Source organism: Crocodylus siamensis, chromosome 4 (assembly GCF_052110815.1).
Source record: "Crocodylus siamensis isolate JL-2025a chromosome 4, ASM5211081v1, whole genome shotgun sequence".
Taxonomy (NCBI): Eukaryota; Metazoa; Chordata; order Crocodylia; family Crocodylidae; genus Crocodylus; species Crocodylus siamensis.
Genome location: NC_143398.1, coordinates 121,119,044 through 121,132,550, shown reverse-complemented (window position 1 = coordinate 121,132,550; position 13,507 = coordinate 121,119,044). Strand labels below are relative to the sequence as shown.

The 13,507-nt window shown below is 37.5% G+C and overlaps 1 protein-coding gene across 5 annotated transcripts in view; it reads left to right on the top strand.

Moving 5' to 3' along the window:
• RECQL (RecQ like helicase) overlaps positions 1–13,507 on the top strand; it is a 34,840-nt gene that overhangs the window by 12,375 nt on the left and 8,958 nt on the right. For 3 of the 5 annotated variants that reach the window (XR_016441873.1, XR_016441874.1, XR_016441872.1), the window contains exons 9-15: positions 370–518; positions 1,062–1,179; positions 2,305–2,443; positions 3,159–3,250; positions 6,887–7,106; positions 7,825–7,954; positions 9,237–13,356. Coding sequence is in view for 1 of the 5 variants with exons in the window: in XM_090043581.1 (XP_089899707.1) it covers positions 370–518; positions 1,062–1,179; positions 2,305–2,443; positions 3,159–3,250; positions 6,887–7,106; positions 7,825–7,954; positions 9,237–9,425 (1,037 nt within the window). In the remaining 4 variants the exon portion in view is untranslated. Of the gene's footprint in view, positions 1–369; positions 519–1,061; positions 1,180–2,304; positions 2,444–3,158; positions 3,251–6,886; positions 7,107–7,365; positions 7,463–7,824; positions 7,955–9,236; positions 13,419–13,507 lie in introns of those variants that run through there. The other 2 variants (XR_016441875.1, XM_090043581.1) reach the window with 2 other exon arrangements.

Below are 13,507 nucleotides of genomic sequence, written 5' to 3'. Positions count from 1 at the left end.
AATAGCTTAAAAAACCCCCCCAAAAAACACGGAAACTAATTTAAAATCTCCGTTTATTTCCAAGAGTAAGCATTCTCTCCCTTGATCATTATGTTCCTAATTTGTACTCATGTTCTTTGTCTATTATACAGTCTAAAATTAGAATTGATATGGAGACTGAATTATTTTCTCTGCACTTGAGAGAATCCTTTAGATGGCTGATGTTAAGGTGGCACAAAAAAAAATTATTTTTTTGCACAGATGAGATATTGTATGTTATTTTCAAGGCTACTAAATCCTGCACCTTGCATACAAACAGACTTTGCATTTTATTATATATGGTAAACATTTTTTAAAAAAAATCTTCTTATGTTTTTTTTGTGTGTGCAGGAATTATCTACTGCTTCTCCCAGAAGGACTCAGAGCAGGTCACCTTTAGCTTGCAGAAGCTGGGAATTAAGGCAGGAACGTACCATGCAAATATGGATGCTAAGGATAAGACCTCAATTCACAGGCAATGGGCAGCCAATAAAATCCAGGTCACGTATAAATTCTCCACTGAGGTTAATCCGACTTCATGTATCTGCATTAGACATTTACTGTTAAACTGACTGATTAACTCTGCAGTAAAGTCTCAGCATCTACACATGTGACACTATTAGCCCGCAATAAACTAATAAACACTGCTGTAGGATAGTACTTGTAAACAGAAGTATTATACTGCAGCGGTGTTATTTACTGCATGACAACAAACGTGTAGATGCTGACAGTGTTGCCTGCTGGCTAGTCCTACACTGGAGCACCCTTGTGTCCCAGCCAATCCCCCTGCAGCACATTGAGCTGGGTTGGAGCAGCCCATGGTTGACAGGCTGACCCCCTCCGGCCCTGGATCCTCTGCCAGCCGCGGCTGCTCTGACCAGCTCAACATGCTGTGGTCCCGGGCGCATGTTCAAATGTGGTGCCTGCGAGCAATAAATTCAGGCGCAAACTGTGCTGGCATTTATTGTTTTGAATTGTTGGCACATGTAAACGCGCCCACTGAGTAAGACCAGCATCCTGATAGTTTATTACTGTCGTTTCAGGTGGTAGTGGCAACCGTTGCATTTGGTATGGGAATCGATAAATCTGATGTGAGGTTTGTAATTCACCATTCGATGAGCAAATCTATGGAAAACTACTATCAAGAGAGTGGGCGTGCAGGTATTGTGAAAATGTCACGTGCTGGCAAAGGGCACAGTTGTATCTTGTAGTTGCAATAGGTTGATTCAGGCATTGTGCTTTGGAACTAGTTCTCATTTACACCAAAGCTGCTTCATACCACTAGCATTGTAAAGTGGCTTTAAAGTGAGTGTAAATTTATACTTGCAGTGTAGTCCTCTTGCACTACAGAATGGTGGAAAGCAGCCTTAATGTAAATAAGCATGTGGTCCTTCTGAGTTTTTTTTAATTTTCTGTTTTCTGCGTTGTTTTAAAGCACAGGCTGCTTCTGTGACAAACTTACAAATAGCTTCTAAACTACAATTTCCCTGCCTGCCTGCCCTGACTACTCATTACACGTAATTGCTTTTTTAAAAGGATGCTTTTAAATAATTTTACACAAGGTGATAGCAGTATTTGAGCGCTCAGGTTTTAGTAGCTGCTGATATCCTGGCAGTTAAACAACTGTCTTCCTATTAAATTCTCTTTTTATTGCTTGGCTTGAATCCCTTAGAAAGTAGCTGGTATTGTGTAGCTGGCAAATCTCTTAAATTGCATTTCAGTACACTTTTAGGATGGCATCTTTAAAAAACAAACAAACCCAAAAAAACAATAACAACAACCAAACCCTCCTCTCCCCCTAGGAGGACACGTTAGGCTTAACTCTCTGCTTCTGTTGACTTTCAGTTGTACATTATGACTGTATTCATCCATTGGAAGGTGACACATTTTATTCTGTAAATTTTGCAGTTTGCTTGGGAGCAAAATATGAATGTTACTTTTAAGTATTAACTAGCCCTTATGTTTTATTATGTTTATAGAAGAATGTGGTCAATCTGCCTTTCTGCTTCTAACCTTTTTGTTAAATTCCTAAAGTCCTGTTAGTTGATCTGATCTGCTGAATTCTGTCATACAGTGAGACACGCACTTGCATGCACGTGCACATAAATATGAGCAGGGTTTTTGATAGAGTAGTAAGCATCCACACGTGCGCGTAAACATGGACAGGGTGTATCACAGAGTAGCTAGCTAGCAAGCAAGCAAGCATCCTTAGTACTGTATGTTCATATCTTTTTATTTTGGTCCTAAATTATGTAAAGTCTAAAGTCTGTTTCAAATGCATTTCAGGTCGCGATGACCAGAAAGCTGACTGCATTTTATATTATGGTTTTGGAGATATCTTCAGAATCAGCACCATGGTTGTGATGGAGAATGTAGGGCAACAGAAACTCTATGATATGGTATCTTACTGCCACAACGTAAGTGGGTAAGTTTTATTAAAAAAAAATATATATTAAAAAAAAATCCCCATTTTTATAAAAGATAGTGTTTCCCTTCGTAAACATTTTTTTAGGAGCAATCATAAATGCCAGGTTTTACAGTCCAGTGGAGAGCCACGTGCATGATCAGAGGGCAAGAAAGCAGGCCTTGTGAGGAAAGGCTGAGAGGCACGGGACTTTAACTTTGCTTTGTTTCTCTCTGAGATCGATGTATAACGATCAGACTGTTGGTCTGTTTAAACTGGTATTCTGCCTCTTGCACAGAATTATCTTTGGTGCTTTGGGGAAGGTAGAATTTCTTTCCTTGCCTATGGAAAGAACTCTGCCAGTTAGTTATTGCTGGGGTAGGGGATAAAGCTTCCACAGTCGGAATATCAATTAATAACCTTATTTTCATCTTGGAAGCTGCTGCTGTTTGATGTTTGCTTTTATGTATTTGATCTTTTTTCCTAATTCAGCTAAGCTCTTTATACAACAGTAGTTATAGCAGTTACAAGGATATTTGTAACATTGTATTGTTTGCATAATTGACAAAGAATATTTTACATCTTGACTTTTTGAGTGAGCCTTTTTACTTGAAAGAATCTGCCTTACCTCAAAACAAGTGGCCATCTCTATATTGATATGATCTAATAAATATGTCCCTTCATATTTTATAATCTCACTTACTGTTCTTCCCATTCAAAAAATATATCCTTCCAGGTGTCGCCGGGTACTGATAGCTTATCATTTTGATGAAGTGTGGGATTCTGCAAACTGCAACAAAATGTGTGATAACTGCTGTAGAGAGAAATGTAAGTAAAAGGAGTTAACGACTAGAAGTAGAAAGCAGGGAAAATGGCCATGTTAGACAGATTCCAGCATTTGTAATCATAGTTGCCTGCAACTTCCCCTTGTAAAGAACTATTTTCAGTTGCTTAACTTTGCCACTCTTTAACAGTTAGGGCTGAACTCTTCTAAGGTATGTGCTTCACATGGTTTTTCAGGCTCAGCCAGAATATTTCTGCTGTTTTGGAAAATAAAGCTAGTGAAAAAAATATATATATATTTTTCCTCTAAGTTTAAAAAAACAAAAAAACCCAGTATTCCTGGCAGACTTTTCTTTGAGAAGTAATTTGGAATAACACTAGGGGAAGAGAGTGGCCTTTTGTCTATGGGATAAGCCTTTAGGGCTAAGTACGGACAGTCAAAAACCCTGAGGCTGAATTGAATTAATCTTCACAGGTTAGTTTAAATTGTGCAAATTGAACCAGTAAGCAAGTGAACGGACATTCACTTCTGATTCTGGAAATACAGCCAAATGCCTGCAGTGGCATTAGCACTATAACACACCTCCCAGCTCAGCTGGAGCAGACAGCTTGGTCCAAGACTAGACTGCTCATCCTGCAAGGAGGGATTTGCAGGGGAGGTGCAAAATATCCTGGGATGCTGGGGTACTGAGAGTCAACTTGAACCTGCAGGGGATTTGAGACAAGTTCAATAAACTGATTTAACTTAAATCAGTTAAGTCTGATACTACATCCATCCATGTTTATCTTCAACTGGTTTCAATCATTTTGAAAGCAGTTTACGTGCATTGAACTTCTGTTATGTTACAGATTTGACACAATTTGCAATCACTTATACCCGTTTGTGTAACTTCTGTCCCTAGCTTTGCTGTTCCCTTAAGAATCTGCCCAAATTTGACCAAGTTATAAACATGTGAAAAAACACTGATTGCATATGGCCTGTAGATGCTTCTTGGCATTTAGCAATTAAAATATCTGAGGATTCCGTATATGCCAGACTGGTTCAAGCTCTACAAGTTTCTATTAGTAAATTAGACTAAACACGTACCATCCAGGTAAATTAGACTAAACACATACCATCCAGGCAAGGTACCACCCTGGAGCAGCTGTTGCAGAGAATGTCTTTCTGAGCCCCAACTCTCTTGGAGTTGAGCATGCTTAATTAATTGATTTTCCTGTAATACCTGGTCCAGGTCGGGGTCTTTGCTGAGCTCCACTGTTGAGAGTAGGAATTCTGACTCGTCCTGCTAGTACCCAAAGTGTACAAAGAAGGAAGGTACCTGGCTTATGGGAAAGGGGACAAGACTTGAACTAGGGGAAGAGAATGGAGTTAATGCAAGGAAGAGAGAGAATGGCCTTATTCAGACAGTTGTTTGTAAACATAGAGGATTGGAATGTGTCCCTAATGTGGTTACTGAATTCCCACAGGATGCTAGGCAGGTTACTTCAACCAAGTTTTGTACAGGTCAGCATTAACTGGGCATAGCTTGAGACTCAGGAATCACTTTCAGAATGCGGGAGTTGTGCATTAAATGTCTCAAGTGCTATAGTTTGCTGAGTGCTTTGAAAAATTTGGTGTTAAGCAACTCAAATTGGGCCTCGCAAATCTGTGGGCATCAATGCTGTAGGAAAGCCTACAGTTGTATAATTCTTTGTTCAAAGCTGGGGTTTGAATAATTTACAGTCAGTAAGGCCTTAGAGCAAGATATTGAATAATAAACAGAAAATAAAGTATGCAGTGACCACTCATTAAATGAACACCATCCACACACTGCACAGATCTGAGACTGGTCTTATAGAAAAAATGTAATCCTGTAATTAAGATTCTATCCTAATGCATATATACAGAAGAATTGGTGAATTGAGATTGCAGAGGCAACTGTAATTTTGGCAGTTTTTTACTAAATACAAGAGTGCTGTTATTTACCTGGCACGTCCAGGTAAAGAATTCTGAGAGGCAATAGCTTTGTCTGCATGAAAACCTGCCAAGTTTACAACAGTCTTGTAAGTAGTTGTTGAGTTTGTAATAGAACAGCAGTCTGCATTTTCTTGTTCTGATCATCACTAGCCTACATTTCTTCCTCATGTACTTTAGTTGATTTTTTTTTTTCAAATGATGGTTTGGGAGAGTCTGAAGATGGTTGACTTCCTTTGTCTGACTACATTAATAGAGATGATGCCTGAATTGCAAATTTGATCTGTGGCTCTGTGTTGCCCAAACATGGAAGTTGGGACCCATGTCCAATAGGAACTAATCAGTGAGAGCCATTTGAAGGATAAGCTTGTCTGATTTCTTTTTCAGTTCTTAGGATATTTGAATATGTTGTTAAGCCTTTTGAAAAAATTACTTTAGTTGGTAAATATTGCCATGAAACATGTACGCTTCTTTCTGTGACAGCTTACAGTGTGTCTTTCAGCCACTTTTACTCTTTCTGCTGTGGGAATAAATTTGTCTGACAAAACTTTGTACAATTACAACTTGTGTTTTCCTCCTTTGTTTTGGTTTTTAAACTACTTGGGAGGAAGAATGTCTCATCTGTAGTCTGTAAATTCAGTATAATTTTAGTTTGCTCCATATGTGTTCTGTAGTAAGTATGAATGGGGGAAAATGAACCACTTCCAGAACAACGAGTTGACAATCAAGTCTGTAAAAAAAAAAAAAAAAAAAAAAAAAAAAAAAAAAGGAGAGAGAGACATAAAAGCGACAAATGCATTTGAAAGGTTGATCATACTCCTAAGTCAAATCTCATTTGGCTATATGATTTAACTTTATTTTGCTGCTGTAATTTAGGAGATTTGTGCATGCCAAATTGCTAAGAAATCCATTTGAGACTAGATGGATGTCAGCTTTATTACTTGAAAAGTTAACATTTGTCCTTATTCCCATTCTAGTTGGGCATCTTGTTCTGTGGCAGAAGGGCTTGAGTGTCAATCTGGTAAGCAGAAGGGAAGCAGTTCAAGTCTGGGTGTTGGCAAGTGATCTTAAGTCTCAATGTATGGTCCTTGCTTGGCTAAAAATTCGGGGGTTGGACTAGATGACCTCCAGAAGTCCCTTCTAATTCTATGATAAGGTAGTTTTGAGAGGTCCAGAATTCTAGATGGAACGTGAACCCTAAAAAGCTGTTGTTTGTTAGACCAGCTATAAAATAGTTGGAAAAATTCTTCTTTGCAAGCTTGCAATGAAGAATTGTTCTATTTTAGTTGGTCTAATAAAAGATATCGGATTTACCCAAAGAACCTTGTCTGCCTATGTCTTTAAACCAACACAGCTGCAACCACTACCACTTAACCAGTGATTTAGAAACATTTTAGATGGATTGATAAAACAATATATATATTTGAACCTAAATGTTTGTAGATTTAAATATGTGCTTAATTTTATGCCCTGGCAATAATTTCACTGAAGTTTTTGTGATGGTGTGTAAAGTTTAAACATATGTGAACATCTCTGAAGGATCCAACCTTTAATAATTAAAAATGAACATCAGTGGAACTCTTAATATACAGTATTAATCAAAAACCTACTCCAGATCAAAGGAAGGAATATAAAAGCTATATAACGTGTTTAGTTTAGTAAAAAAGAATGCCACACAACTGGCAGAGTGTACTTTGTTTTAAATAATTTGCTGCTTTTCCTTGTAGCATTTGAGAAAATGGATGTAACTGGATGCTGCAGGGATCTAATCAAGATATTGGAGCAAGCAGATAACATGAGGGAAAAACTCACCCCACTGAAGTTAATTGATGCTTGGCTGGGGAAGGGTTTGTCCAAGTTACGAGTTGCTGATGTTGTTTCCCCAAAATTCCCTCGTGATGAACTGGAGAGGATTGTTGCTCATTTAATACTGCAGCAGTATCTGAAGTATGTATGACAGTGTCTACAGTACTAACCCTTCCTTTGAAATGTTAGTTATTTCTATATAATATAATTATGGATGCTATAGCAGTACCTTCATTTCAGAAGTGCATTGATTGTCTATAAAAAATTTAGCACAGAAGAATGTTTTCCAGGACTAAAATAAATGACAGGTTATTTTTCTTGGAGAGAGAAATTGGAAAATTAAAGAGATAAAAATAGAAATCTGTAGCATGAAATACCATTTTTTTTCTGCTTCTTGCAGCTTTGGCTATGGACAGTTTTTAATCACAGTCCTCAAACTTGCAGTAAGTTCCACTTTTTTGGCAAGTCAGCTGCTGCACTACCTTGACTGCATAGAGGTGAGGAAGACAAAGGAGTCTGCTCCTGTAGAGCTTATTGTAGAGATGGGGGTTTGGTGAGGAAAGAGGCTTTAAGGAAATATAGAAACACAGAGAACAGTTAGTGCACTGTCAGTTCTGACCCATATATTTTACCCTTGAAATACCGAGGACACGTAGACAGCCACACACGTTCCAGATAAACGTAAATTCTGTACACCTAATCAGACATGAATTTAAAAAAGTTAGTAAACGGTTGCTAGAATAGGTAAATCAGAATCAAGGTGCAGTGGGGGGCATTCGCTCATAAGTTTTAACTATATCCATATTTTCTTCTTACATTATTCCAGTTCTAAAATCTTACTCTGTATTAATTTTTGCAGAGAGGATTTCAGTTTCACAGCTTTTGCTACAATATCCTACTTGAAGATAGGCCCGAAAGCTAACCTGCTGAAAAATGAAGCACATGTCATTACCATGCAAGGGAGACTAGACAGGAAAAGTGCAATCAAGGTATTTACACTGACTTTTTGCATGATTATTTTTATTTGGATTTACCATAGCTGGTTACTCTCCATATTATTAGGGATGTTTTTAGCAGTATACTTCTGATGCCTTGTTAAATATGTTTGTTTTGATCTTTCTGTGATAGCAGCTTTTTAATTAATGATCTTAAGATGCAAAGAACCTCTTCTGAAGTATCATTTGTCTTTGTTTTTTATTTTTTAAATTTGAACTGAGAGGGTTTATTCATCATTTCGCTGTTTATAATATGTGATTTACATAAGTGATCTATATTTAGAAACCTAATATCAGTAAAAACATAGTTTTTGCCATTCTGCAAAATAAAAACAACTCTCAGTGTGAAGATAACAGCTTTAATTGGGCATGGGTTCCACATTAAGGAGTGTAGTGGTGCTTAACTGTATTTGAAATCTATTTTGACAATAACTCAAAGGCCCAAGAGATATATTTTAAGTTACACCTATCCAAATCCCTAGTAAGACTACCAATTTCAGTCATGTTAAGGTTTTATAACATGTCATATGACAAGAATTTGTCTGCGTTTACATTTATACGAAGTATTATTATAATTACTGTTGTATACAATTTAATCAGTTTTTTTGCTTGTTCCCCCAACCCCAATTAAGACAAAGTAGAAAACCAGTGGGATGTATAAAATTGAGTACCACTTAAATTTTACATGTATTTGGACATGCATGTTTGCCTGTCATATCTTGCTTATGTAAGAACTGTGTTTAATATGATCACAAACTGGCAGTCAGACCTGTGATCCGTTCTTGTGCTGTAGAGACTGTTTGCAGTGAAGCTACATTGTTATGGGTGGAGGAAATAATTGCTGTAGTGATTAGTCTGGAAAATATCAACTATTCTACTTCATAATGTCTCAGAATATTTGTCAGGGTTATATCATATGCATTTGTTTTAGATGTTGTGACTGATGTTATAAGCAAATCTTGGATCAGCTGTATCAGTTTTTCGGTATGTGCTAGGTACTGTGGGGAGGATGATGCACTGTCAGTTCTGACCCACATATTTCACCCTTGAAAAAATTTGTGCCAAAGGAACCACCCACAGGTGTTGTTATGAACAGACAGAGGAGTGGGGCTCAAAATGGTCTGTGGCCACCAAAAGAGAAAATGTCTACTTTGCTCTGCAATAATTAGACTTTGAGTTTTACAGTGTGTTGTGTATAATTGCCTTCTTTTTAAGAAGAGGGGGGAGGAGGAGGAGAAGCTGAGTACTTTAACTGAGCTTTATTTCTAATTCTCAGCTCAAATCTCCTCGGCCTTCTTTCTCTGAAGGGACTGGTGGAAAAGCACGTAGCACTTCAGGGACGGTCCAAAACTCAGCTGCAAAGAAGACAAAGGAGCATAAATGCTCTGGCGATGAGAGCGACTTAAAAGCAAAGAAGTTTAAACTTGAGAAGGATGACAATGACCAGATAGTGGTTCTTGATTGAGTTTTAGAAAGAAAAGTACATTCAGCATCCTGTCTTATTTGCTTCTGTGTGGAAAACCCAGTACATAAGTATAAGTTATGTTTTAGTTACTGTATTATTTAAAATCCAAATGTTATGTATTATTCTGCTGAACTGTCAGTGGAAAACAAGTATGTCCAATTCCTGGCTGTCTTCTCCCCCCCCAAAAAACTGACAAAAATATCTAGTATCTCAGTGGTAAGTAGGTAAAGGGAGGAAAAACACAAAAGCTTTATATCAAAGAGCATGAGCAAGCAAATTACTGTGCAGTTAGAATGGAGTGGAAATCACTTTCACCAATAATAGCCTGTATGCATGCTCTTGCCTTGCTGGAATTGAGAGATGACAAAAGACAACTCGCCATTCTTTCTGTGGTGGATTGAGAGCAGGCATAAGGTTATCATAGAATAGCTGATGCACTATAACTCTCTTATCTTCCAGTAGTTTGTTTATGTGGCCATGCTCAAAGTAATATGTATCTGATGATATGAAGGTAGTAACTGAAGTGCAAGTCCTTTTGTTTTTGTTGCCTTTTTGCCATCTTTATTTTACACCTGACATATGATGGTATAAGATACTTTTGTATTAGATGCACTTACAACTTCCATATAGACAAAAAGCACTGCTTCTCATGATAGGAAAATTAAATTAGACCATTTGTTCACATACGAGAATGGAAATGCTAATCTTAATTTAACTTTTGGAAACTGATGCCAGATTTTAAATTCCTTTTGTTTTTTTTATTTCAGTTGGATAGTTTAAGGGTAGGATTTTCAAGAGCATTCAACAGGATTGAGTACTAAATTCCAATAGTAACATTTCTTGGTATTTGAACAGATTTCTTTGGGGTTATTTTGCATTACATTATTTGGGGATTGTACACACAGTTGTTTTGCTAAATAAAAATAAATTTGACACTCAGACTGTAGAAAAAGTTTGGTGTACTTGAGACTGACTTTAAAACAGACTGGAGTAGAGCCAGTGTGATGTCTGCCATTTTCTGAGGGATGATCACATCCCTCTGCTCCAGTCTGTGCTGGGATAGACTGTGGCAGCATTCTCCAATGATCTGTTGGAGCTTGTGCTTCTTTGCAGAGGACACTAGCATGTGGAGCAGTGGTAGAAATGTTACTTTTTATCCTTATACCAAGATTCATAAGTGCTTCAGGCTTAGAATATAGCCTCTATATAGACCTGGAATCTGTTTTTTAAGATCAGTGCTTTTTGTGAGAAGTGTATCTAGTCATTTAGGCATGTCTACTTTTTATGCAAAGAAAACAGAAACTGAACAAACTTTAAAAATGGATTCTCCTTTTAAAGAAGGAAAATGGGAAGCTGTGAGTTGTCCCTTGCAGGCTGGCAGAGTTCCAGCCTGCAAGGGACTGCTTGGGGGCCCCATGATGTACACACATTACCCTTGTCCCACACACCCACCCTCTGCCCCCACACACTGAGGACCTGGGCGTAGGCAGCAGCTGCTCAGGAGTGAGGGGCACTGAGTCGGGACTGGCCATTGGTGTTTACAGATGTGTCCTGGTACAAAAAGGTTGGGAACCACTTGCTTAGATGATCATGGGATTAAGCCAAGAGGGAAGCAAGACATTTTTATTGGTTTATCATCACTGAAAAAGGAAATAAATCAGTGTTGGGCAGACAGAGAAGAACACACCTCAAATATAGAGCTAAACCCTGGACTGGTGTATGTTGGTCTAGACTCAATAATGTTGAAGAGTGTTATGGTGATTTTACGCTAATTGACAGCTGGGCTCCTTTTTAAATTTCAGCATGGGAGCAAAGGAAAGACAGATTATTAAAATACTGGTGCCAGGTGGCCTTTTCTGGAATCTGCAACATGTTGTTCAGCTTCAATTGTGATTATTTGCTGACATTTAAAAATAATTCTAAGAAAAATTCCAAGTGCTTGACTCTCACTGGGTGCTATCCTTTATGCCTCTTGCAGCCCCTTTATTAACCTAATTTTTCTCCCCATTTAGTACAAATGATTGACCATGTAAGATAACTCAATAACAGCCAGGATTAGCAGGAAGCTGTGTGCATTGGACAGAGAGAAAATGTTTAAATGTGTAATAACCTGTAAACACACACATCCCAGTTAACAGCATGGGGTTTGTTGGTAGGGTGTTCATGTGTTCTCACTGCCCAGTGCAGGCTTTAGAAAGCTATTGATTAGGAAGGTGTATCCCTGACTATTGTGCCTATGGTTAAATACACAACATTTTATACTTGCTGGTTTCTTTTTTTCACTGAGTTCATACATGTATTTTTAAGTTCATTATATATGTAGCTAGATGGACCCAGACACATAGCAACTTCATCAAAATTCAGGATGTATCTGGATTGCACCTTGTCCCATGTAAACTGGGATTTTATGTTTTGCTAGTTGAGTTGTGTCCTGTTACTTAAAGTAATATGTATTGAAATGAAAAAAATGAAGATAAAATAATTGGTCAGTAAAATTTGCATATGCTGAGTGTAAAACAGCAGGAATTTGTAGGCATTTTAGATTATTGGCAATTACTTCTCCAGAAGATACAGGCTTGTATTTAATGTGCTGATTATTCTTTGTGGCACTAAACTTGTTAGTGTGTAAAGTAAAATTAAGACTAGGAAGAAATGCTGAAATATGACTGAATGCAGGAAAATGAGGGCATGACAACAAATGGTTTGCATGCACATTATGAAAGTGGTAGTAATTTGGTAAATTATGAAACATAATTTAATGTGGTTAGTTTGGCACTAGTACTGAAAAGATGTCATAGACTTGGCCTTGGCATGGATTTTGGGAAGTAATTTTCATCATAATTTCAAGTAAAGCCTGATTCTAAAAGTTTTTGGAAATTTTGTATTTTACAAGCATTTCTAGTAAAACAAACCAATTCCTCTTTCTAGCCAAGCATGTGCAGGATTAGAAGCTGCAGGTAGAAAAAGACTTCAATTTGATGGGTAGAAGATAGTAGGTACACTGAAGTAAAAGACTTTGGAAGAAGGGTAGAAGATAAATTAATATCTAGTATATTGTTCTTGATGGATTTGGAAAAAAATAATTTGCTATTTAAAAAAGTAGTCAGCTGTGAGCATACCCCCTATCCTCTGTTTTATTTTTGGTGTTTGCTATAAATCTATCCTGGTAAGCTTTTTACTTTTTTGTAAACTTGAGAAATTCTGTATTTAGCAGTTTCAATGCTGTATTTTAGGCATGGTATATGTGGCAATATGTCCTTGGATTAACTCTTTATCTGAAAAACAACAACAACAAAAATTGCCACATCTCCTCTCATAGCTCTGGACCATCAAGACCAGTGTCCGCCATTCCAGTCCTACAAATCCCAGCGGAATATCACTGTAATATTGCAAATTGCATAGGACCAAATGTGGACCATATAAATTTAAAGCGAGCACTATTTACCTTTACCAGTTGTCACCACCGAGGAGTTACAATGAAGACTTATGGCTGGCAGGCATACAATTTAGTTTTTAAGGCTCTTTGAAAGATCATAAATAAATCATAGAAGGAATGTACACATTTTGTGTTGCCAAGTAGTATATTTTAGTTCCCTTTGTCTCATATATGAGTGTCTGTAGTAGTAGAGGATAAGTAAATGCAGAGCTCATAAAACTGGTGGCTCTGACAGAAGTGCTTCAGTTTAAGTAGCCTTGCTCCCCTCAGCCCAGCAGACAGACTTATCTCATTTCTATGCCATGATCTCTTAATTGACAGGTTATATCTACTTACCATCAACTCATTTCTCACTGATTTTACATAGGTATATATCACTTTTCTCTGGCTAGGAAGAGAAGATAAAAATGCTGACAAAACCCAAACTCAGGTGTAACCTTTTTCCTGGAGGAAGGGAAAGAAAACAGGGAAGCTGAAAACTGTATAAAATGCCAGGTATGTGAAACAGGCTCTCTCTAGTGCATTTTACAACTGAAGCATAGACTAGGCACACAGCATGTGCACAGACACCCAACAAAACTCAGCTGATGCTTACCAGCTTTTGTCTATAATAGAAGCTTGAGCTTTTTTTTTTTTTTTTAAACAC